The sequence below is a fragment of the Ambystoma mexicanum genome, chromosome 1q (assembly GCF_040938575.1).
Source record: "Ambystoma mexicanum isolate Mex_15411 chromosome 1q, UKY_AmexF1_1, whole genome shotgun sequence".
Classification (NCBI taxonomy): domain Eukaryota; kingdom Metazoa; phylum Chordata; class Amphibia; order Caudata; family Ambystomatidae; genus Ambystoma; species Ambystoma mexicanum.
Window position 1 is genome coordinate 1,470,817,944 of NC_090922.1, and position 25,861 is coordinate 1,470,843,804.

A 25,861-nucleotide genomic window follows, 5' to 3' on the forward strand; every position below is an offset into this window, starting at 1 on the left:
ATCCAGCAGTTCCAAAACTAGATCTAACATTGCAGGTGTAATAGTTAAGGGCAACAATTCCAAACTAAAGAGAATGGTGTGCCCTCATTAACCGGAAGGAAGGCTCTGAGCGCTAGCCAGATAGCCTTCAGTTCCAGCCAATTGATGTGGTACTCCTGCTCCTGCTGGGTCCAGGTGCCATGGATGCAGTGGTTGTCCATGGTGCCACCCCCAATCCCTCGAGAGAGGAGTCCGTAGTGATGGTGACCTTTGGGGTAGGCTGCCGGAAGGGCTTGCCCGTCCGCAGGTTGCAGTCCCTGGACCAACATGTGAGGTCCGGGTGAAGAGAAGGAGGAACGTTGATCATCTCCGCCTGAGAGCTCCACTCCTGGTTCCATGATGCTGCAAAGTGCAGCTGTATCCTCATCCAGAGTCTCATGTGGGGGACGGCCAATAGGACCGCTGCCATGAGCCCCAGGAGGTGTTGGTACCACCAGGCCGATGTCACTTCTCTGCTGAGGAAGTGCGCAGTGGCCCTCTTGACGGCTGTGATTTTGTCCTCCAAAGGAAAAACTCTTGGAGCTGTGTCCCAGATTAGGCCCAAGAAGGTCAGAGTCTGCGTCAGCTGCAGCTGTGACTTCTTGATATTAAGCGAGAAGCCCAGATCGTGAAGTGCGTTCATGAGGGCATGAGAGGTGCGGTGCACCACTTATGGAGATGAAGCCCTGACCAGCCAGTCGTTGAGGTATGGATAGATGTGGTGGCCCCGAGCCCTGAGGCGGGCTGCCACTGTGTTCATCAGCCTGGTAAAGAACCTGGGGGCCCGAGTTGAGGCCAAAGGGCAGCACCTTGTATTGGAAATGGTAGCCCATGATCCTGAATTGTACAAGAGAACGATGAGGCTGCCAAATCGGGACATGTAGGTACGCGTCCTTCAGATCCAAGGAGCACCACATCCATGCTCCCTTGCACAATGTCTCCGCTATTAAAGCTGGTGTAACCATCATGACATTTTGTAGAGGTAGGGAGAGGTTGAGGGTGGAAAGGTCCAGCACAACTCTCAGGCCCGCCTGGTTCTTCTTGTGAATGGCAAAAATTCTGGAGTAGAAACCCAAGCCTCGCAATTTCCCACCAAAACCTCTGGTTAACAGCTGCCAGCATGGCATCCGCGTTGGCTTGACGAAGATGCAGGGAGGGACGCATTGGAATATAGCTTCTTCCCGTACGCCTCCAAGATCTTCTCCTCCTTGCCTAGCAGCGCCACGGAGGAAGAGGACGAGGACGAGGCTTGGAGTATAGTGGCGCTGCAACGATCACCGAAGAGTGCGGCTGAGGGTGGGCCGATAGCAAAAGCGTACCCCCCTCCATCTGCCTGTACTTGGGGTCCAGGCGTAGATTGACCGGCTGGACCGAGTGGGGCTTGAGCCAGCCGTTTTTGACCAAGGTAAGTATGCCCTTCTGCATTGGGATCCCCGTTCTCGCTGCTGGGCATAGCGTGAATACTTTGGCGAGGACCCCCTTTGATGGTTGCTCGACCTCGGGTTGAGGAAGACCAAAGTGCTGTGCCAGTCCCGCAAGACATTCATGGAAGGCCTTGGTGGTGGGGTCCTGCTCCTCATCTGTGTCCGCCTGAGGTTCCGGTTGGTCAAGCACGGGTGGGGGGTGCTGGGCGCCGAAGGCTGGAGTGTGGAGAACAGAGCCAGAGGCTGGTACGGAACCGCCAGCACTATCGGTTGAGGGGCCGGAGCAGGTGACGGAGGCTGAACAGGGGCCAAGGGCGACTGTACTGGGGCCTGCAGCGCCGGAGCCATTGGTGGGAGCACGTCCATGATGCCGTCCCTGAGGATGACCAACATCCCCCGAAGGTGAGCCGAGGAACCTTTAAAAAAATCTGTCCTCACAGGCCTGAGGGGTGGTAGGCGATATGATGGGGTAGTGGGCAGCTGCTGGAGCCGTTGCGTTCCCTGCCCATACGGACGCAGCAGGAACCTGCCCTGTGCAAATGAAGGGTAGGGTGTAGGCCACATACCTGGTTGACACCAGTCCCCACCTTGACACACGATCCTCCACCTGCTCCCTGCCTTGGTGCGGTATGGGGCGGATGTCAGAAATGTCTGGCAGGGCGGCCATTTTGTCGAGCTGTCTTCCATGTGCCTGCGTCGTGTTGCTCGGCTCACTGGGCCTCGTCCCATCCAGGACTCTTGAGTGTGGATCATGGGGCCTACCCTGTTCCTCAGGCCTAGACCTGGTAGGTGTTTTGCCTTCGGCAGATCAGCCAGTAAAACTACATATAAGGGCCCCCTCGGACATGTTGCCGGTACTAGGGAGTGGCCCCTCGGGTGAAGACCCAGTAAAAGAACCTTCCGGTCCCTCACCACTGTCACCGGGAGGATCCACTGACCCTGCGGCATGTCGGGCGGTAGCTGATTTATCCTCGGTACTCGTGCTGGTATGAGGACCCGAGCGGTCCCTCCAAAGCGGGCAAGTACTTGGGAAGGAGTCTTCCTTGCGGGGTGTGCTGGAAAAGAGCGGCTCTACCTTGGGCTTGGATCGATGATAGACGAAGTCCTTTAGGTCCTCTGGAAGAGCTCCCTCTACCTGGCTAGTCTGTTCTTCAGAGACCTTGAGGAGAACGCGTTGCATGCGGTACAAGCTTGCCAGCAGTGGTCTGGGCCAAGGCAACGTAGGCAGAGGGCGTGGGGGTCTTTAGTTTGAAAGAGCCCATTGCAGGATGGACATCTACTGCACCTTGTAGAAGTGGACATGCACCAGGGAGGAGCGTGATGCATAAGGACCGAGTACCTGAATGATAAAAGACAGAAGAGAAGAAGTATCCGCGCGTGGAATTACATGGCCGAAGCCAAACCCAGGAGCGCTGGTGAATTCGGCCTGTTCCCGTCGACGCGGAAAGGGGACTGAGGTGTGGCGGTGGAGTCAGGGCAACGCATGCTCCCAGGGCTGCACCCCAGCGCGCCTCTAAATTTAAATGGTAAGAAGGTTTTTTCAGGTGAAAAAGGTTCTATCTCCCGTCCCTTGGACAGGACGCCCATGCAGTATGGAGGAAAGGGGACGGGACATAAGAGTAGTTATGGGGGGCTAGGAAGCCATGTGAAAGGACGTGTCTGTACGGGGGCTCCCGAAGATCCGTACATTATCCGACTGAAAACCGTGCAAGGACCGATGTAATTTGGCTGAGACTGATGACTGCGTACATGAATCTCAGGTGAACGTGTGGACACGTTTCGATACGGGCCTGCACCGTGAAAGCGCAACAAGAAGCTAAAAGAAGACCTGGAGGCGAGAGTGCGATGAACGAGAAAATGGCCGCCGCCGCTTAACGAAGGAACAAAGGGGTGATTGATCTGGGCGCCTGACGGTCGCACTGGAGCGTGGTGGTGGGGAAGGTGCATGACTCGGGTGCATCGTGGTCATTAAGACACCCAGTCCTGCGAGGCCGACGGCGCGGACCTGGGAAGGGAGCAGGGCCTGGCCGAAGATACTTTGTAACCGGAGCGTGCGGTGTGACGTGGAACTGTGCCCCGGGCCCTTCATGGCCTAAAGTGCGCTTCAAAGGGTGAGACGCGACCTGGCTTAGCTAGGTAGTAGACAAGATGGCCGGGGGAGCCAGAGGACAAAGGAACTTTGTGTCAGAGATGTGGCGATAACGATGGGGCACCCGAAGAGCGCACTGTGACACCCTGCCCTAGATCCGAGCGGGGATAGAAGGACGGGAGACATGTCTAACAAGCCCCTGAGAGCGAAGACCAAACAGCCCACGCTCGACGAATACGCTAAGACGCCTCCCGGCCCAGACGGAGCCAAAGGCAAAGATAAAACGCAAGCCAAGGAAATGGCCGCCGGGGGTGCGAACCAGGAGGTCCTCGCTGCAATCGCAGACCTGAAAGTGACCTGGGAGACCAAGCTCCAGCTCGCTGTGGCTGAACTGAAGACCGCAATGGAACTCCAGGTTGGGGCAGTACAGGAGGACGTGAACCTCCTAAGGCAGGACGTGCGTACTCTGGCTGAGCGTACGGAGACTTTGGAGAAAGAAATGGGCCCTACCGCGGCGGACTGCGCTGTGCATAAGCGTGAACTCCATGCCCTGGTGCAACGCGTGGGCAATTTGGAGAGTAGGGCGGAGGAGGCAGAAGGACGCGCCCGGAGGAACAACATTCGTATCGTGGGCCTGCCGGAGGGAACTGAGGGCCATAATCCAACGGAATTTATCGAAAACATGCTACTGCAGGAGATCACGGGAGGCACCCTGTCGCAGGGTTTTGCGGTTGAGAGAGCGCACAGGGCCTTAACTAGGAAGCCGCCACCGGGAAACCCGCCCAGGCCAGTGATAGCCAAGATCCTTAATTACCGGGACCGAGAAAGGATCCTTGAACACTTCCGCAAGGGAGGCACAATACAACGAGGAGCGGCGAACATAACTGCCTATCCCGATTACACCCTGCAGGTACAGCGCAGTCGTATGAACTTTGGATCGGTGAAGAGGAGATTGCGGGAAGCGGGGCTTAAATACATGTTGCTCTATCCGGCCAAACTGAAGGTTTTCTTTCAGGGCAAGCTGCTGTTCTTTGTCACCCCGGAGGATGCTATGGAGTGGTTGGATGCACAAAACTGCCCTCAGGAGTCAGATGTTCAGACGGCCGGTGGAAAATAAAAGACGAGATAAGTAACGCTGTAGGCCCGGTCACGAACATTGGGACTTGAATATAGTCATTGAACTCGCTGGAGAACATGCGTGCGTCAGTGGTTATGAAACGTGGTCCGTGAGCACGGACATGGTTGCGAAGTAGAGGAGCCTCCAGAAGCCGCTCTTTAAACTAAACACAAAAAGGGGTGTAGTCACTGTTAGTGGGGTGACACCCTGTCGGGTTCTCTATTTGGGTTTTCCAAGGAGGACCGAACACAGGGATGCCTGAGATCCAGGGATGGAGCTGGGCAGTTGTTTGGGGTAGGGGTTTGGGGGGGTGTTTTAGTTTTTGTATGAGCCTGGGGGTGAAACCGGGATTGGGTGTTCGCAAAGTGGGGAGGGATTGCCTCGGATGGGGGGAGGAAACTACTGATAGGCCATGGGAGACCTCAGGATATTAACGTGGAACGTTAGAGGGCTTAACAGTTATCTTAAGCGAAATAAAGTCATGTTGTATCTTAAGAGGCAGAAGATAGACGTAGCCCTGCTACAGGAGACACATCTAAAGCGAGAGAAACTGGAGCTGGCAGGGAGGAAGTGGAAGGGAACAGTGGTAGGATCAACGTACTCCGCCTATGCCAGAGGAGTGCTGGTGTGGGTGGCGCCACACGTCCCATTTAAGCTAATTGAGGAGGTTTTGGAGGAGGATGGGAGGTTGGTTATGGTGAGGGGGCTGGTAGAGAACAAAGTAGTGTGCATTGTAAACACATACGCGCCTAACCAGGAAACGGCGACATATTTTAGGACGCTGTGCACCAAGCTCAGTGTCGGGATGGGGGGGAACGGTGATATGGGGTGGCGACTTTAATTGCTTGTTGAATCCCAGGGAGGATAGGTCGGATGACAAGATGGCTAAGCCCAGTCCGGCGGCTAAGGTATTGCAGACGCTGCTGGCGGATTTTGGCCTGGTAGATGTGTCGAGAGCGAAACACCCGGGCGTGAGGCAATACTCACACTATTCGGCTCCGCATCTACTGCACACGAGGCTTGATTACTTTTTCGCTACGCCAGACATAGTCGCGGAGTGCGACCATATAGACTACAGGGCGAGAGTTCTCTCTGACCACTCGCCCCTGGTCATGCGATGGCAGCTGTATTCCCCACGAGCGCGTATACCAACATGGCGCCTCAGGGCGGAGGCGCTCAAGGACCCTGCCTTCAGAGAGGATATGAGGGAAGGGATAACTGCTTATTTTGAAGTGAATAAAGGGAGCGTTAAGTCGGCTGGCACCTTATGGGAGGCCTTTAAGGTCGTAATGCGGGGGATCGCCATTGCGAAGTCTAAGGGATTGATGGGGGGAGTCCTGGCGGATCTGCATAGAGCTGAGACTGCGCTGGAGGAGGAGTTGAAAGGTGGTGGGACAGATGCGGAGGCGGTCTCCAAATTGCAACAGGAGTGTGAGGAACATTGGGATAGGCTCTGTAATTTGAACTATAGAAAGTATATTGAGAGACTGCATGCGGGGGGGAGATAAAACGGGCCGACTCTTAGCTTGGCTGTACAAGAGCGAGACCCCACGATCCCCGATCAGATTGGTAACCAATGAAAAGGGGGAGGAGGCAGACACCCAAGAAGGCGTGAACAGGGCATTCGTGGAATACTATAAGGTCTTATACGAAGATTGCGAGGGGGGCAGCCAGGAGGAAATAGACGAAGTGCTGGAAGATGTAGGCTTGCCTAAGGTTAGCGATGAGGAGTGAGAGGAGCTGGATGCTCCGATCACCCTGGAAGAGCTGAAGGAGATTGTGAGACAGTTGCCCACTAGCAAGGCCCCAGGGGCAGATGGGTTCCCCAGTGAATTTTATAAAGTGTATGCGGAGGAAGTGCTCCCGCCCATGCTGGAAATGCTCAACGAAGCGTACGAGATGGGACGGTTGCCGGAGTCACTTAGGGAGGCGATTATAATACCGCTCCCCAAGCCAAATAAACCGGGACATGATTGTGGCTCCAACAGGCCCCTGTCGATGCTGAACCAAGATAGCAAGATCCTGACAGCTGTCCTGGCTACTAGAATGCGTAGAGTGATCGGCAAGTTGATCCACCCTGACCAGACGGGCTATGTCCCTAATAGGAACATTACTCACAACCACAGACGCCTCCACAGGGTGGTCGAGTGGGGTTGTAGTGATGACGGCGAAATGGCGATAGTGGCAGTGGACGCGGTTAAAGCGTTCGACTCTGTTCGGTGGCCTTGGCTGCTGGCGGCTCTGAGATGGTACGGGATGGGACCAGGTTACGTTAGGTGGGCCGAGATGTTATACAGTGCACCACTAGCCAGGGTCCGCACGGGTGCAGTGGTGTCAGAGAGATGGCAGTTGGGCAGAGGCACTAGGCAGGGGTGCCCCTGGTCCCCAATGTTGTACATCCTGGCCCTAGAACCCTTAGCGATTTACCTCCGGCAGCAATATGACCCGGTCGGCATCGATGTAAGAGGAGAGTGTCACCTTATATCCCTGTATGCAGATGATATGCTGCTATACCTAAGATACCCAGAAGAAAATTTGCAGTTTGTCTTAGAGGTGATGGGGAGGTATGCCTGGTTGTCCGGTATAGTGGTAAACCCCCAGAAATCCACTCTATTTCCGCTAGGGGGATATGTGGGGACTCCGGTAGAGAGGTTGCCAGTGTTGCAGATCCCGTGGGCGACGAGATCCTTTAGATACTTGGGAATTGACGTGTATCACACGACTGTGGAAGAGCACAAGCATAACACTGAACTTGCTGTGGGGAAGATCGAGAAATGCATGAGGTTCTGGGAAAGATTGCCACTAGCGATGATGGGCCGGGGAGCTATGCTTAAAATGGTGGTACTGCCCAGGCTTCTGCATTATTTTAACAACATCCCTTACATGATTCCTAAGAAGTTTTTTGTGAGGCTACATAGTGTTTGCAGAGAATTCCTGTGGCACGGCACGCGCAACAGAGTTGCACTGTGGAAGCTGCAGAACTTCTACGAGAAGGGCGGAGTCAAACTGCCGAACTTTGAGGCCTATTATGTGGCAGCGCAGCTACAATATGTGTCCAGGTGGCTCTCTGACGACGAGACCCCTGAACACAGGCTGTTTGGGAGGGATTGCTCCCCTTTTTATCTGCGAGAGGTGATCTGGGTGACTAATGCATGCATGAGGGAGCGGCCTAGAATGCTAGCTTTGGGACGGAACATGTGGAAACGGGCCTGCCGGATGATGGGTAACCCTTTGCCGTGTGTGTCGCAGTTCCCATTGGTCGCACTGGCGAAGGGAGATGCGCAGCTCAGAGTAATCATCCGGATATACTGGGAGTCAGTGGGGTTGGTCACCATGGGAGATATTCTGCAGGATGGGACCATCTTGGAGTTCGAAGAATTAGAGGCAGGGTCGGGATTGCACAGGGGTCAATATATGACATATCACAGGATAGTGCAGGAGATCCGGAATAGGTGGCCCGAAACTACCCTGGCCGATGAACCGGACGCCACGGTGGAGATACTATATGACACATCGGAGGGCGGGCATGAGGTCTCTAGGTTGTACGAGATGTTGATGACGAAGGTTGGGAGCGATTTAGTGCACTTGAGACTGGAATGGGAAACGGAGATGGGGGCCCCGATGGCAGATGGGTTGTGGGAGCGAGCCCTGGGGTATCACAAAAAAGTATCGAGAAACGCCAGGTTTAAGCAAATACAGCTTTATATAACGCACAGGGCATACATGACCCCCTTGAGAATATCCAAATTTCGGGATGTTGAACGCCAGGCGTGCCCCAAGTGTGACGAGGAGAATGCAGACATGATACACATGTTCTGGGCGTGCCCAGTAATCGCAGGCTATTGGGGTGAAGTGGCGCAGAAGCTGGCAGGAAAGGGTGTCACGCTCAAAGTGGATTCAGCCTGGGCCTGCTTACTGGGGGGATATCCCAGAGCGCGTAAACTTAGACATGTCGAGAAATTGAAAGATTTGGCTTATGTGCTTGCTAAACGTAGGATTGCCATGGGATGGAAGGAGTGTCATAAGCCACGAATGGAGGTCTGGTGGAGGGATCTCCAAAAATGGGCGGAGGCCGAGACGGCTGTGTGGCGGGATACCAGTATTGCAGGGGAGGAGGAGGAAATGTGCTCCCTCGCGGCATGGAAATTGTTGATAGCTGAACTGTTTGGAACGGGGTCGGCTCCAATTGAATCTGAGAGCGATGACGCCCCCCCGTTCACAGCGGATACCGATGGCGAACACCATACAGGCTCATAGGGGGGAGGGATGGGGATTGCAGTGCTTTTTGTTGTTAAATGTGTTTATTTATGTTCAGTTGTATTGTCGTTTGGTTTATATATAAAATAAAAATATATTTAAAAAAAAAAAAAAAAGAGTAGTTATGGGGATACCTTATGGTACCTGCTAGAGCGAGAGTACACGAGCGATACAGAAAATTAATTAAACTCAGAGTGACACGATATAACCCTGCACATTGAACTTGGAGAGAAAATTCAGCTGTGCTTCAGGAAGACATTAATCTGAACTCTTATGTGGCTCCCTCTTCACCTGTGTCCATCCACCACTGTTCTGGATTACATACACTTACCTTCTTCCTGTCCCTTTATTCTCCTGTTTCAACCCTCCATCCTTTCTCCTTCCTTTATTCAAATAATTTTATTTCTTCTGCTTTGTGCTCCCAATTCTCTTTTTGATTGTATCATAATTGATTAGACTGCTTTTCAGCTGACTTCATTGCAGTTTTATTGTCGTACAGAGCTTTGCCGTAAGCAATACATGAATCGATAAATGCAATAAAAGTAATGCAGAGAAAGTGCAAACAAGAGTAGCTCCAAAGAATAAAATGCAACTGAAACTGTCACAATAGCAGACAACACTGTTGACCATTACTTGAAATGGTTAACTTAAGCACGTCATCAGCGCAAGAATATAATCCAATCAGACACACCTTCTCATTGTAGTGTTCATCTCGGAGAACCTCTGGAGCCATCCAGTAAGGAGATCCCACCACCGACAACTTCTCTTGACCAATGCTGAATGAAAAAGAACATTCAAGGTGAAGGCAAGATCACAGTAAACATGCCAGTATGCAAATCATCTCCTGAGCTAACTGGACTTTCTGAAGCTCAATAGCCATGCTGGTCGGGCTCTCCCAGACTAAGGATAGGTTCATGGAGACCCACCGAAAAAGCAGAAGAAATTACCTCATAATAAACAAACAATAGAACTTCAGTGGCTCAGAATAAGCACAGATCCATGGATTTAAAACGTGCATGTCCTTCATTTTGTTCACTATAAACCTGTGACATAACACTGTAAAATGTCAGGGTTCCCTCTTGCTTTCTTCTACCAACACAGAGTGTCTGCCAAGTAATTAACAGAAGCACACCATTAGTGGTAAATAGGATGTTTGCCCTTTACAAAAAAAAAAAGCGTAATGTCTTGTAAGTAAGCATACTAAATACAAAACACATTACATTGCCATGAACTGGCTACTTTCATGGCACAAATGGCTAGCTCATGCCTTATTTGCGCATCTCTTTGATTTCTTTTTCCAAAATAGCTTAGCTCATCATGAACAAACGCTATAGAATGTAACACTGATCAACCCTTCTCCAAAGGTTCGCTTACTATGCCATGAAACCAACCAAGAGTGGGTTGTGAAAACACTTCTGACCTATGGCTTGTGATGAGTTTTTTGGAGCCCGAAAGGCTTAAAAATAGAGGTTTGTCTGATTCTGAGGTTTGTTGGTGGTGCTGGAGTGAGAAAGGCAGTATGGAACATCTTCTGTGGGACTGTGTGAGGGTTTGTGGGTTTTAGCATGAGGTTTGTATTCTTTGTCTCGGGGTTTTGCACCAAAATATTGAATTGGATTTTAAAACAGTGGTGCTAGGCTGATATTATTTACTTGAGGACCTTTCGCTATCAGAAAATAAATGTTTGTTCAGAGGTGCTTCTATTTGCAAATAAAACGATTTTGAGGAGCTGGAAATCTTGTGACTCACCAGTTTAGGAGGATTGGATTACAGAAATGAACTGCTTAGCAAATAGAGAAATTTATTTACAGAAAAATGGGAAAATTGAGTTTACATGTGAAGGTCTGGGGAGCTTTTTTGAGTAGGTACTAGTTCACCTTGAAGATTTTGTTTTTCTTTCTTTTTCTGTTCCTAAATGTTTGTATCCTTTATGCTGTGTTATGAGACTTTGTGATTTATTGCCCATTCCTGTTCTAATTACTAACATTTCAAATAAAGAATAAAAATAAAAAAGAAACCAACCAATCAAGTTCTCCAACTGAGCCTAGCAGTGGGCCAAAGTGAACAATTAATCTGGCATGATAATGCAATCCACTTCTCGTGGAATTCCCCATGTGCACACTGGTAGGATAGAGCCATAAAACCCCAGGAGTAAGCTAGTATGTACTGAGCACATGCTGGCCAGAGCCCAAGGAGCTTAAGTGTCTGGAGAGAACAGAAGATCATTAAGCATTATAACCCATTCAATTGAGCCACCCACATCCCCTTCTCCACTTCCTTCTTGAATCAGTAGCTTTTGTTCAATTGCTGCTGCGCTGACATAGCCTGAAACTATGCTTTCAGCACCATACATCGCATAGCCACCATATGCTTTACCATGATGCATCTCAACATGCAACCTGCATAAACATATCTATTCCATTCAGATCAAGAATTGATCACATGCTATGCATCTGCCAGGTGCTAGCCAGTTCGACCTCCAGGTTTGTTTGTTTAATCATTTATTATGCGCACCAGACCCGTAAGTAAAAGGGCACAGCAGTATGAAGATGCAAAGCTTACATAGTTACAGAATATACACCAGGTACAGAACTTACATAAATACAGAATATACAGAATGTGCAAATATATACAGAAATACGGTGGCCTATATAGTAGCAATAATAAGCCATGAATAGTGTGCAGAAATACAAATTACAGAGTAGTACTCTCCGTATATCAATAGGGCTCACAAGTGTGAAATAATATGCATTTTCTAGTGGGTAGGATGCTAGGGGTCTGTAACGATGATGTAACGAAAGGTTGGTCTGCTCTCAGGTCTTGTGGCAGGGAGTTCCAACATTTAGCAGCCTTTACAGGGAAACTATTACCACCGATAGTGGTAAGCTTATATTTAGGTATGGTCAGGCAATTAGTATTACCAGCTCTAGTAGGTCTATGAGAAATTGTTCTCTGAAGTTTGTAAGGTGGCTAGGAGCGGTGTTATTAAGAGCTTTATGAGTCAATGATAATGTCTTTAGCTGTATTTTATTGGCCGTGGATAACCATTTGTGTTGGCGTCTGAGGGAGGGGGGGTGGGGGGAATGTGGGGTCTTTTGTTTATACCCAAGGCTGCTCTTAAAGCATTATGTAATGTTTGGAGCTTTAGGATAGTCGTTTTATCAGCACCACTGTATATGGCATTACAATAATCAATTCTAGAGAGTATTAAGGCTCTAGCCAAGATCAAGCAGCTGTCAGAGAGGAATTGTTTGCCGGCTCTGAGTAGCTTACACATGTAGGCTGTGGAAGAGGTCAGATATTTGATCTGTTTATCAAAAGACAGTGTATAGTCCAAATAGAAGCCAAGGGTTTTTACCTCCTTGGAGACTTTGATGGAATTTCCGTCAATATTGAATGAGGAGAATTCCTGGCCTAATTTTTTAATGTTGTTCTGAGAGCCCAGAATTATCCACTCAGTCTTATCAACGTTCAAACATAGGCCATGAGTGGCCATCCATGCTTGGATGATAAGATAAACTTTGTTCACCAACTCTGTGTTCTTACTATGATCCCCAGAAAGCGGGAAGAGCATCTGGGTATCATCTAAGTAATTAGTGTAGGCAATGCCCAGATGGTCCAGATCATCGAACAAGGGTTTGGTGAAGATATTGTATAGAGTTGGTGAAACACAGGAGCCTTGAGGAACACTGCACAGGATAGGTGTTGGGTCTGCAGCTGCCGAGGGAGAGAAGACTCATTGTTCTCTCGCTCAGGAAGGATTAAATCCATTTGATGGCTTCTGGGGAGAAGTGGGCAGCAGAGTTGAGGTGTCGGCAGAGGACCTTGTGATTGACCAGATCAAGTGCAGCTGAAAGATCAAGTAGGAGCAGAAGTACTGGCTTCCCTTTGTCTCTCAGCTGATCTATTTGGGATTTTAAGTCGATTAAGGCGGTTTCCGTTCCGTGTAAAGGGCGGAACCCAGATTATCTGTTACCTAGGAGTTTATGCAATTTAAGGTGTTTTTGAATTTGGTTGTAGACGGCTTTATCCAATATTTTGAGTAAGAATGGGACCGTGGTAATAGGCTGGTAATTGGTAGGGATGAGGGGGGAGCACCCAGGACGGTTTAAGGTTGGCAGGGATAGTGCCTGTGGCAAAGGAAGCATTAATCAATTTGGTGATGAATGAGGAAAAATCTCTGGCAGCATCTTTTATTAGTTGTGCTGGGCAGATGTCGCCTTTGCAGTTAGAGGGCTTCAGTGACAGGATGATTTTTTCTACATGCAGGGTAGACATTTTGGAAAAATTGAAAGTATTATTGTGTGCCGGTAGTGAAACACTATGCATAGGGATATTAGGCGAGTGCTGAAGGTTCAGTGTTTCTTTTTTTTGCAGAATTTTATTTTGGAGCGTGTCAATTTTATTAGTTAGAGCATTTTGAATGTCTGTACACCAAGATTTATCTTTAGTACAGATGTCAAGAGTAGCTATTGGGGACTCTAATTCTTAAGTATAGAGAAGAGTTCTTTCATACTAGAATTAGATTTGGCAATACGCTCAGCATAGGAATTACGTTTTGCCCGGCAGACTTCCTTCTTATAATGTGAGGAAAGCGAGGTTAGTTTGGCTTTGTTCTCACTGGAAGGGCGGAGTCTCCAATTAGTTTCACTTTTTCTTTTTAGGATGCAAAGGTCTTTGAGTTGTGGTGTTAAACATTTGTTTAAGTGGGCCATTGGTTTACTGGGTCTGAGTTTGAGGGGCAATTCTGTCCAGGGTGGTGAGCATGATATTGTTGAATTTGTGAGCTCGGATGCTAGGATCGAGATTATCTGATAGTTCATTAAGGGTGGGAAGGATAGCAGGGATCATTTTCTCTACTGTGATGCTTTTTTTATTTCTAGTTAAGCATGGAGGCGCTGATGGAAAAGCCAATGGGATGGGTCTTGTGGTGGATAGGTGGAAGGACACCAGTGAGGGTCTGTCCAAGGGAGCGGCAGGATGGAAGAGATAGTAACTGTACAGTTGTAATCCGCCATCCAATCCAATATTCTCCCTTTTTGGTGGGTAGGTTTGTTGACTTTTTGGGAGAGACCTAGTGCGTTTATTATGTTGACTATATCTGTAGCGTTTTTGTACGTTTATGTGCGACAGCTTACAACAACACCCACAACCACATCTGATCATTAAGCTTCTTTATTCGGGGATGTTGAAACCATATGAAAGAGGCATACCCACTCTGCTATACCAGTTTTGGACAAGATCTGGGGCTATGATAATTTCAGGACTGTCGGGACTCTGGGCTAACTAGCCTTTTGCTTGTAGCCCCTGGGCTTCGACCCAGGGATACAACCAATATACCCAGGGTTATAGCCCCCACAGCCCCCCTCTAGAAATGCCTCTACCTACTTCTGTGCTAGGTCCATTTTATTCTTGCATCTTCGTGTTATGCACGTTCTATAAAGACTGCTCTAATGGAGCTGTTTCGGTTAGGCAGGTCGGAGCCCATGTAAATTGTAACAGTGCTCCACTAGCATTGGTGAAGTCCACAGATTGACACAATTATAGAAGTGATTTCGCAGTATCAAGACAGAATAGCCGAAAGTCATTTAATAACATGAGAACATCTAGAGGCTGCAAACGCCTAGCTATGAAGACATTGTGTACAAGGGAGATGTGGTTGGACACCAGAGGCGGTGGTATCGCACTCATTGCCAAATCCAAGCTGGCCATGAGAATTACATCCTCTGCCACTATGAGTTCATGTGAACTACTTGCAGCTAAACTCCCCATCGCCGACAATGACACCCTTACCATTCATCACATGTACAGGCCACCAGGTCCAACCGGATTATTTGAAGAGGACCTCTCTGCCCTCCTCTCCGAAAATACCAAATTGACCTCCCAAATACTCCTGCTTGGAGATTTTAATTTAGGATTTAATGATCACCAAGCCTTGGTCATTGCCAACATATTAACCGAACAGGGGCTCACACAAAGAGTGACCCAAGCTACCCATGACAAAGGGAGAACCCTTGACTGGGTTGCTGACTATAATTGCATCACTTCTATCCTATCTATAACTCCCCTAATCTGGACAGATCATCATCTGATATCGTTCACTATGCCAGCCAATACCACTAAACCAAAGGCTACGCCTATCGCACCATCCCTCCCCACAAGCAACAAAAAGGAACATCACTGCAGATAAGATCATTCCACTTCTCTTGCTGACTCTTGACCTACTTCCTAACTCAACTAGTCCAGACAACCTTATACATGCCTACAACGATGCCATGACAAAAGCCTTGGATACAATTGGATACAATTGCGCCAATTAAGTTAAAGAAAAGCAAACCAAAAGCCAATTTGAACTCTTGGTTTACACCCATCTATAAACTTTGAGAAGGGGAAAAAAGGAATCTTGAAGCCCTATGGAAAGTCAGCCCCACTGACGAAAATAAAACCCAACCTGATTAACCAAACATCACTTTACAAAAAAGAAATTGTACGCGCCAAACAAGAATCTTACAATTCAGGATCAATAAAGCCAGCTCAATGACTAGGGAATTATTTACCATTCTCAGGGAACAGGGAACTGGAAGCTCCCATCCCATAGATGATTGCCTCAAGGAGAAGCCTTGGTGCACAAGTGTACAGAATGCCATACAAAATAAAATCTCCTTACTCCAGAGCACAATTGCGGATAAAAAGCTACCCTACCTAGTATAGACAAACCCAGCATTGCTACAGTAGCCACCAATAAACCTAACCAATGAACATTTTCCCAAGCCTCAATCTAGGAGGTTGAAAAAGTAATTATTTCGCTCAAACCATCTAATTGCCATGGAGACAGTTATCCAGCACAGATCATCAAAGACGCGGCCAGAGACCTCTCCCCTTTCATAACTAAATTTATCAATGCCTCATTTACTTCTGACACAGTCCCCTGCAGCTTAAGAATCTTGGGTCCTACCCCTCCTGAAAAAACAGACTTTAGACCCCTCTATCCCGACAAATTACAGGCCCATCACCACTGTGCCTTTTCTACTTAAGATCCACGATAAAGTGGCCTATACTCAAATTCAGGATTACCTAGAGTCAAATCGCCTCCTGCGAGTCCGACAATCGGGCTTCAGACACCAGCACAGCACCGAGACCGCATTAATAGACCTAAAAACACAGATTGACGAACTGAAAGACAAGGGAAAAACAGCCATGCTGCTACTCCTTGACCTCTCGGCTGCGTTTGACTTGGTGGAGCACCAAGTCCTCTGCAACCATTTGTCCTCAGCAACGCACTTCTTCCACAGTGTCATTACCTGGATTAAATCCTTCCTCAATAACAGGACCATGCAAGTCTTCTCACCATTTGCAGCGGCTAACCCAATACTTCTAACTTGTGGGGTTCCACAAGGCTCATGTGTTTCCCCCACAGTGTATAATATATTCACAAAGCCCTTGTTCGATGACCTAGATCATCTGGGTGTCACCTACACTAACTATGCAGATGACACCCAGATCCTCATACCCCTATCGGGCAAGTATGAAAGGGACCTGGCTTTGGTGAATAAAATATACCTCATCATTCAGGCATGGATGGCCACACACGGACTATGCCTGAATGATGACAAGACCGAGTTGCTAGTACTTGGCTCGACGTCCAACCTCAACAAACTAGGCCAGAACTACACCACCTTCAACATTGATGGCAACTCCATTAACTGGCAAAAGTAGTAAAAGCCTTAGGCTTTTACCTACACTCGGGCCTCACACTTAATAAACAAGTTAGCTCAGTGGCATCCGCCACAGCCTACACATGTAAGCTGATCAGAGCATGTAGACCATTCTTATCGAAGGAAAGCTGCACCACCCTAGCAAGAGCACTTATTTTATCCAGGTTGGATTATTGTAATGCTCTTTACTTAGGGGCCAACAAATACCTCATCAATAACGTCCAAACCCTGCAAAACAATGCCTTAAGAGCTGCTCTTCGTACACCCAAGGGAGAACATTTCTCATCTGAGGAGACAGACCAAATGGCTCAACACCAAAGATAGAATCATGCTCGAAACATTATGCCTCACGCATAAATGCCTTAACCATGCAGCCCCTATTTACCTCTCTGAGAGAATTAACAAACATTCTTCAACCCCGCCCTACTAGGACCATTAATTCAGCAAGTCTAGTGGTACCCAGATTCAAGCTAAAAAGGTCAGGGGGAACTAGCTTCCCGGCATGACAGCCCAGGCCTGGAATGCCTTACCCTCATTTGAGAGCAGACCAATCCTTCTATATATTCAGGCGCAGCATTATAGCTGGCTCATCTCTAACAACACTGATGGCCAGCACTAGCCATGTATAGATCATACAGGCTCTGCTCTGATCCCTAGGCTACATATGAAGCTTCTCCTTCATTTTGAACATCTGTATATATATATTTTTGCATAAGTGTTTACTGTGTTTTCATCTGTATTTTTCACTTTTTGGCATTACTGTCATCACCCCCATTCAATGCAATGTTGTAGTCTCAAGTGGAATTTATTATGTATTCTTTGATCTGCCACAACCTCTTCCTTCTTTGTAAATGTTGTAACCAAGTTGAAAGTATTCCTGTAACTCACCATGTAAAGGCGACCAGATACCCCCAGGTCGGGTGCGCCATATAAATAATAAACTAATCACCAATATGCATTTTCCACAGATTTATATGCAAGCACAAGTTAGCCACTGTAGAGACTCTTGTACAGGTAAATTCATGTCCCTATGTCCCCATTCCTACAGGCTGCTCAAGGATCTGTATCCACTATCGAAAACCAAGAATTGCTTGCAAAGCATAGAAAAGGCAATGACATCGTATGTGCAGGCCAGGTTCCATTTGTGGAGGTAGCCTATTAAAAACACTTAAAAAGGCGCAAGCAGTACAGAATAGACATGAGAAGCATCAATTGCTCAGTCCAATTCTCTGCAAATGCCATATTGAAGTTAGTAATGTTATGTTGATTTATACCATGCACTGCTGCCATTTGGCATGGTCTCCCGCTGCTCACCTGGTTCTGTAAGAAAGGGTGGTGTCAGTTAGGGAGCGAATATGGACTGGATAGAGGTTGTGCTCTTCTGTTGATGCTAGCAGAACCCAGAGGAACTGGCATCTGTGCATGTTGGTTTTCTCAGTGTTCTTTGGTTGTGTGAAATGTGCGTGTGTCCGGTAGGGTAGCGTCCAGTTTCTGGGTAGTTGGCGGATGTTTGTTCCTGTGACAGATGAGTGGCTTGTGGGCTTGTGTGTAGCATGGCTGGCCCTTTTTGGCATGTGTGGTATGTAGGAGGTTTACGGGAGAGGATCAAGTTGCAGGGGGTGGTTGGTAGGATTCAAAACAGTGGCAGACTTTACAGGGTAGCTAGATTCAACACAGTGGCAAACCTCAAAGAGCAGCAGGATTTAAAACAGTGGCAGATTTCAGAGCACGGCTAGATCCAACACAGTGGCTATATTTATTGGACATTTGCACGGCGCCTGTACACAGGTGTTCCCAGGTGCCACAGGAAAAGAGGGCTGGGGGGTGATGGACGACATGGGAATCAACCAAGTAGAACAAAAAAACGGTTATACTGGCCATGTGACAATCCAACCGTGCAAGTGCATGACAAAGTGGTAAGTGCAAGGGGGCGGGGGTAGATGGAGAAGTGCAGGAGTGGGGTACCCCCACAGTGTGGGGGCAGGCCAAGGCGGCAAGTGCCAGGTTAAAAGGGGTGTGGGGGGCAGAGGAGATGAGTGCAGTGGACAGGGATGAACAAGTTGGGCTAGTACAGGGAATGAAGCCCGAGGGGAAGTGCTGGCAACGGATGCTGGAGGGACTGGTGGAGGCGGTCTGGCCCCACTCTGTTTGGAGAAGCATTTGACCTGCAGAGAGTTGGACCCAAAAGACCAAATTACTCTGGCCGGGATTTAGGGAGGGAAAGCTGGATGTAAAGAGGTCCCAGGCCCCAGACAGCCTTGTGGATGATGCAAAGGGTCTTGAATTTGATCTTAGAGGTCACCGGGAGCCAGTGCAGAGATTTTAGGGCTGGAGAGATGTGGTTCCTGGGCTGAGGCCAAGGATAAGTCTTGCAGTCCTATTCTGGAATAGCTGAAGGGGGCAAAGGAACTAAAGAGGCAGACTGAGGAAGGTGCTATTGCAGTAGTCTAGCATAGAGAGAACCAGGGCTCTGGAGACATTGAGCTTCTGGGGGAAGGTGAGGAAAAGTAGAATGCCCCTGAGGAGATGCAACTGAAAGTTGGACTTCTTGGAAAGATCCATGATGCGTGGGGAGTAAGAGAAAGTCAAAGATGATCCCAAGGTTTTTGCCTCACAAGTGGGTGAGGGGAGAGGAGTCAAGCCAGAGAATCGGGGGAGAGGGGGAACAAGGAGCAGGCCTCCCAATGAGAAGGATCTGTGTCTTACTGGCATTAAGGCAGAGATCATTACAGAGCCCCATGGCGGAATAGCAGTCCGGTATGAGGGGGGAGAAAGTGGAGGAAGGCAGCTGTGTCTCATCTGGGCAACACTGCAAATGAGGGGAGAAAGTGGAGATCAGGTGGGCCAGGTAGATGTTGAAAGAGCAAAGGAGAAAGGATAGAGCGTGAGGTGGAGGAGAGAAAAGGGCCCATTTGCTCTTGGGAAGATCTATTTGAAAGGAAGGAGGTCAGCCACGCCAGTGACCAGTCCGTGATGACTAGGGTATCATGGAGACTGTTTATGAGGATGGAGTGGCTGACTGTCAAATGTAGAAGAGAGATCGAGGAGGGATCAGAACAGAGGGAGTGTTAACAGTCCAGGTTAGAGGGTAGGTCTTCGTGGGTGTTCAGGAGAGCAGTTTGTGTCTCTGGCAGCTCTAAAACTCGACGGGTGGTCGAGGAGGCAGCCAGCCATTTTGGTGTGAAGGGTCAGTTGGGGGATTACTAGCTTCCCCATGAGTTTGCCCAAGACAGGGGTGATGGAGATAAGGCAATAGTCGGCTGGGCAAGAAGGGTCAGCAGGCTTTTTTTTTTGGAGAGGGTGCCCCAGAGAGGGCTTGAATACAGGAGCCAGTGGCAAAGGAGTGGTTGCAGAGGTAAGCCAAGGCTGGAGAGGGGCAATGTTGTCCTTGATGGTTCTTGAGGAGCAGGGGAGCACATGTTTAAAGGAGTCCTTCATAGAGCGGACAACTCTAGAGATCACATCTGGTGCAATGGGAGAGAAAGAGGAGAGTATGGGGGAGGGGGTGCCAAGTGAGGCGAGAGGGGGGCGCTCAAGGGGGAGAACAGGAGGATGTCCAGAGTTTGAGGAAAAGTGGGTGACCACTGCAGAGCAGAGGGCCTGGGAGGGAGGAGGAGAGAAGGAGACTGCAAGTTGGCAGGTTCCTTGCAGATTTTAAAGAGTTCAGCCATGTTATTGGTGGCTCCAGAGATGCAGGGTTGGACATGAGCCCTCTTCTTGGAGCAGAATGAGTGACAGTATTGCTGTAACGCTCACCTGGTTCCCACGGAGGCGCGGCGTCGAAGGCGCAGAACTCTGAAGATGGACAGGAAGGGCCCCTCTATTCTGGCTTCCCTGGCTCGTTGGATACCCTCCTGTGCGTGAAAAGGGAATATTACCAACTGTGGAACAATGCTCAAGCCTCCCACTCCCTTCCAACCCTCCACGATTCCCCGTGAAGCCTCACCTTAGGGTTTGGAAGGATGAGCTCTCCATCCTGCTTCTGATGCAGGGGCGCGTTGAAACCCAGTTACTTCACTGGATTGAGGATTGATGGGAGTTCAGGTAAGCTTGACTGTTCAGGTAAGGCGCTGTAAAAGTTGTGTTCAAAAGTTCAAGCTTAATAATAATGTTCGTTGTCTAATTGCCGCAAGCGCTAATGCTTATGTCTTTTTCCCCTTAGGGGCCGGGGTTCGGAGTGCCGGAGATATGGCGCCGACCCGAAGTGAAACAGTTCTGGATGAGCGCTCAGGTAATGTCTTTTCATTCGCTCATTCAATGTCTTTGTCTTTTTTCCCCCATAGGGGCCGGGGTCCGAGATGCCAGGAAGCGGCAGGACCCGAAATGCAGTGGGAATAATCCAACAGGTAAGACTTAAAAGGAAACTGAGCTTTCCTTATTCCTTTTCTCCCTCTCACCTTTGTTCTTGTCTATTTTCCTCTAGGCGCCGGGGCGTAGCTGAATCCGGAAGATCGCTGCTGAAGATGGAAGCGCCTTGCAAAGGTGAGTAAAATGCAGCGCTGCAGCGATCGAAACAAAATGCCTTTAAAATGATGTCTTCCTTTTCAGGGCCGTTGGAGAAATGACTCCGGGATGCAGATTTAGCAGGTAAGGGCTTTTCTTCTCCTATTCTCTTCCTTTCTCCCCTTGCAGGTGTTCCAGGGTGCTGGCAGGCGTGGCTGAAGTCAGGATGCAGGAGCTGACACGGTGAGCGTCCAGCTGCTAGGTGCAGAACAACGCGAAGCATGTGTGGCTGTTCGGGTGGGGTTTAAATAGCCTTGGAAGAAGTTCCTGGTATGTATCCTTCCACCAATCAGGTATGTATCCTTCCCCGACCACACCCGGGTGGTGAAGTAGTCCTACAGGTAAAGTAGTCCCATTCAGGCCTCAAGAGGGCCTGGATGAAGCAGCAAGGTCTGCATCAGGTAAGTGTGCACCCAAGCACTTAAACACATATCCTCTTCTATGAGCCTGGCGCCTAAGGCGCCAGGACTGGGGTCCGCTATGAGCCTGGCGCCTAAGGCGCCAGGACTGAGTCCAAAGGGCCCCGACTTGGGCCCGCTGAGACTTCCCTGGGAAAAATGATGTCTGCCTCTGGGGTTGCTGGGCCCGGCCTGGCTCCTTGGAGGTAGGCATCATGACAATTGCCTTTGGAGTAGGCAGCGGGCCAGTTTGTCAGAGGATGGGCTAGATGCCTGCAACTTCCCCTCTGCAGCTTTGCCCTTGTGTTTCAGAGAGGTCAAATCGGAGTCATACCAAGAATTTTTTTTTTTTTTCTTGATTTGTATTTGGGTTCAAGAACAAAACCTCTACAAAAACAGTCAATTATTCAAATACAAAGAAACAGAAAATCTACACACAAAGAATAATCCAGTTTAGCTAACCTACACACAATACAGTACAATTACCTAAATTTCAATAAAATTACGTAACACATTTCGAAGAAAAACAAAGAAGGTATAAAATCCAGGTTAATATGCTTGCTACAATAATAGTTATTTCAGTTCTTCCAAAAACGTACTTTAAAATATCAACTCGCATACATTCGACAGAAATCTTACAAGCGCGATCTGAATGACACCTGGCCTAGTAAGATCGTTGTCTGTCTCCCCTTGTTCCCCCCCCCCCCTGCCTCGTCGCGCCTTGAAACACTTGTGTATAGGCGCGTTACAAATGCCATATCATATCATATCATATCAATTGAGATTTTTAAGCGAATTGAGTTGCCATGAAGCATATTCCACCAAATTACATCTGGGAAGTATCTCAGTTGGTGATGCAAACTTTCCAAAATAGGTTTCACGCTCCTTGTCAATGATTTCACATTCTAAGAATAGATGTCTTAAGAGTTTCTTTTATGATTGGATTCTTACAAAAGCGACACAGAACATGACCTTTCCCAAGTTTATCTCTAATTTCTAGTATTTGCCCAGTGGCTAGTGCATTAAAAACGAAATCGCATAAAATTACACCTCCATTTTTTTCTCTGGAAATTTAACTAAGTATGGTTCCAAAGCTCCCACGACTTCCAATCTGAAACCATTTCGGAGTATACAGATGAACTTTTTACTTTCTCCATAGTTTCTACCCGGTCTGCCCATCTATTTTTCACATGAATGGGGTTAGTTATCAGATGTTCTAAATCTTTGCTGATTTTAGCTAGCAGTATTCTTGACAATTCATACAGTGATAATAAAAACTTTGATTTAGTTGTCCCCTATCTCAACCGAAGGCCCAGAAATGCGTATAGAGTATTTCCTGATCCCACTAATAGTTTTCTTAGTAATGCCAATTTTTTCCATTCAATTTGGCTTTTCAGCGATTGAAGGCCCAATTCATATCTAATGGCAGATATAGGAATGCATTTCGGAAGGTAATAAAGTATACTTCTCCAGTACTTAGTCTCGATCTTTGAGCATATTTGTTCTAAGCATTGAGGAAAAAATTCAAGGCCGTAGCTGAGCTTTGGGACAGCTTTCAAATTAAAAAAACATAAAGGCAAAAAAGAGAATTTACAATACATCCTGTCTATTCTCTTAGTCTGCGCAATCAAATTAGTCACTCGTTCCTCCAGCACATCAAAATATGCATTTGTTATATGAGCAAATATGGGGTACCGTAAATACACAAATGATCGCCTAGTCTCAAGCTTATAGTTCTTTAAATACCAGCTATGTCTTATTGCTTTCTTATTTGGGCCCAAATTAGAATTATAAATTTATTTTCATTTATCTTTAGACCATTAACATCTATGTATCCTTGAATTTATTTATCAAACGTTGAAGTCCCAACTTGGGTTCGATCTAACAACAAAAAATCATCAGCGTAAGAACACCAATTTAACTTAGTCCCTTCAATTTTGTGCGTAATAAATGCGGCTGTGTCCAGTGTAGTTGCGACGTCAGATATAAAAAGGTGGAACAAGGTAGGGCCAAAGATACAGCCCCGCCTGAGACCGTTCCGCATAGGTATAGGGATTGAAAGTGTAACGTCCTAGTTCATTCTGACTTTAATGCCAGAACCCTCATGTAGATGGATTAGGAGGGATATAATATTCTTAGGCATTCTTATAAATGCCATTTTGGACCACAGCAGGGACCTATTCACTATCAAATGCTTGTTATAAATCTATACTTGCCACAAATATCGGGGTGGCCACTCTCGTACTTTGGTAGTCCTGTAGGAGTGAAAATATTAGGCCACCCGATTCTGTTCCCATTCGCTTTCTGAAGCCAAACTGGTTGCAATGTAATATTGAGTCTTTTTCTATCTACTCTTCAATCGAGTGGGGAACCAAACCAGCAAAGATCTTAGAGTCGGCATCCAGTAAAGATATGGGCCGATAGTTTTGTGGGTCACCCCTATCCCCCTTTTTGTATATGGGAATGGTGTATGAAATTATCCAGGTCGATGGAATACACTTCGAAGTTGCAATGTTCCCAAACAGGATGAAGAGAGAATTTGTCCATAAGAATGGGTCAGCCTCAAATATGATGTTCGATAGGCCATTGGGTGCAGCCGCTCTGGAAGGGTTAGATTTTGTAATTTGGGTCGTTATCTCAAGTTCAGAGAAAAAACACTCCCAATCGTGTTCATATATTCCCAGCCTCATCATACCAGGGATTTTATCCGCTGCATAAAGTGCCCCAAAGTGTCCTACCCAGGCCTCCTCTGGCAAGCTATTCACCCGAGACGATAATAAGGAGGATTCCAGAGCGTGAATTAGTTTCCAAAAATTCCTAGAAGAACCTTTTAACGCTCTTATCATAGCCTCACTGTCTTTTTGTAGCATCGTAGCCTTGTGTAATTTCAACCAATTTTTCAATTTTTGTTTTTCTTTGCGGATTAACAAGAGTTCCCCTTCCTGATCGAGAGAGAGTTTTAATTTTCCATACATTTTTATTACACAATTTTTTGTGCTCTTTTACTAGGTGATCAAAAACAGGAGGATGTTTGGGACAAGCTGTGTTAATCTTTGAGTTGTTTAATCGGGTGATTATTTTAGCGATGCAAGTACTAAATTCCTCACCCGAGAATAACTTCCATCGTTCAGCCAATTGTAGCCCATAGTTGTCATTATTGATAGCCATGTTAATTTTTGACACGTTGCCCCGGTGCCACGATATTCTATGTTTTGCTGGTTTCACTTCTACAAGTGACCTATAGAAATTGCTCAGGTTTTGCTGAAGATTTAAATACAGTTCTTTTTTGACAAATCTATGATCACTAAAATCATTATTAATCAGTTTAAAGGATGCATAAGCTTTGTGCAAATTGCCAGACATGAATATGTGGTCAATTGTAGAAGTGAATAGACCATTCTACCAGGTATAGGTGTCAACCAAACTGTCATTCAATTGGTTTGCATGATAAAGGCCCCAATTCGAAAATAATGCGTTCCAGATCTTGTAATTTCTTTCCGGGGGCAGCCAAGTGGGCCTCCCTCAATTATTTGACCCTCCTTTTCGACACCAAACGACAATATACCCAAGTTATGATCTATTATCTCACCAAAGTTATCTATTATTGGGATTTCAGCGTTCAGATCGCCTGTGATAATCACATGGAGACCTCTGTATTAGATATTCATTTCCACCAAAAGGGCATCAATCTCGATTTTCATCCCCAGACGATAAACGGGATTAAAATATATATTTAGCACCAGAACAAAGATTGTGCCCACAGTATAAGATATTTCTAAAACCACTACCAGGACTCCAAGAACCGAGGAAATAGTTTCAAGGATTTTCATTCCCACACCGATCTTTACAGCAATAATAAGTCCCCCAGAAGGGTGACCCCCCCTGCTGGCTTTAGTTGCCAGTTGGAACCTCGAGTCAAAACCGTCAATGTGAAATTTTGAGACCAACCATGATTCCTGTATACATATAATGCTGTTAGTAACAATATCTGTGCATAGCTCCTTAGAGGAAGTTAAATGTGAGTAACCCCTCGAATTACAGGATAATATGGAGATCTTATTCTACAGTCCCACTCTTAGATTTTTAAGTTCTGTTACGGATTCCTTCAAAGTTTGATCCAGTAGCATCTATGAATTGACATCACTTTTAGGAGGAAGCCAGTTACCTCCATTGACATTTCTCTCTTTTCTGTCCTCTCCAACTTCCTCCTCTGTCCTCTTCCTTCCTTCCCCCACCCCAAAATTCCTGTTGAACCCTTCTATTCTTTCTCTAGTATCATCCCTTTTGTTTCCGGTAGGTAGATGTTCCTGGGGTTGAATATTGACACTCAGATTAAAATT

At 47.5% G+C, this 25,861-nt stretch overlaps 1 protein-coding gene across 3 annotated transcripts in view; it reads right to left on the reverse strand.

Moving 5' to 3' along the window:
• The window catches only part of TESK2 (testis associated actin remodelling kinase 2), an 864,966-nt gene that overhangs the window by 121,065 nt on the left and 718,040 nt on the right, over window positions 1-25,861 (reverse strand). For all 3 annotated transcript variants that reach the window (XM_069642367.1, XM_069642366.1, XM_069642368.1), the window contains one exon: window positions 9,597-9,681. In XM_069642367.1, coding sequence (XP_069498468.1) covers window positions 9,597-9,681 — 85 coding nt within the window. The remainder of the gene's footprint in view (window positions 1-9,596; window positions 9,682-25,861) is intronic.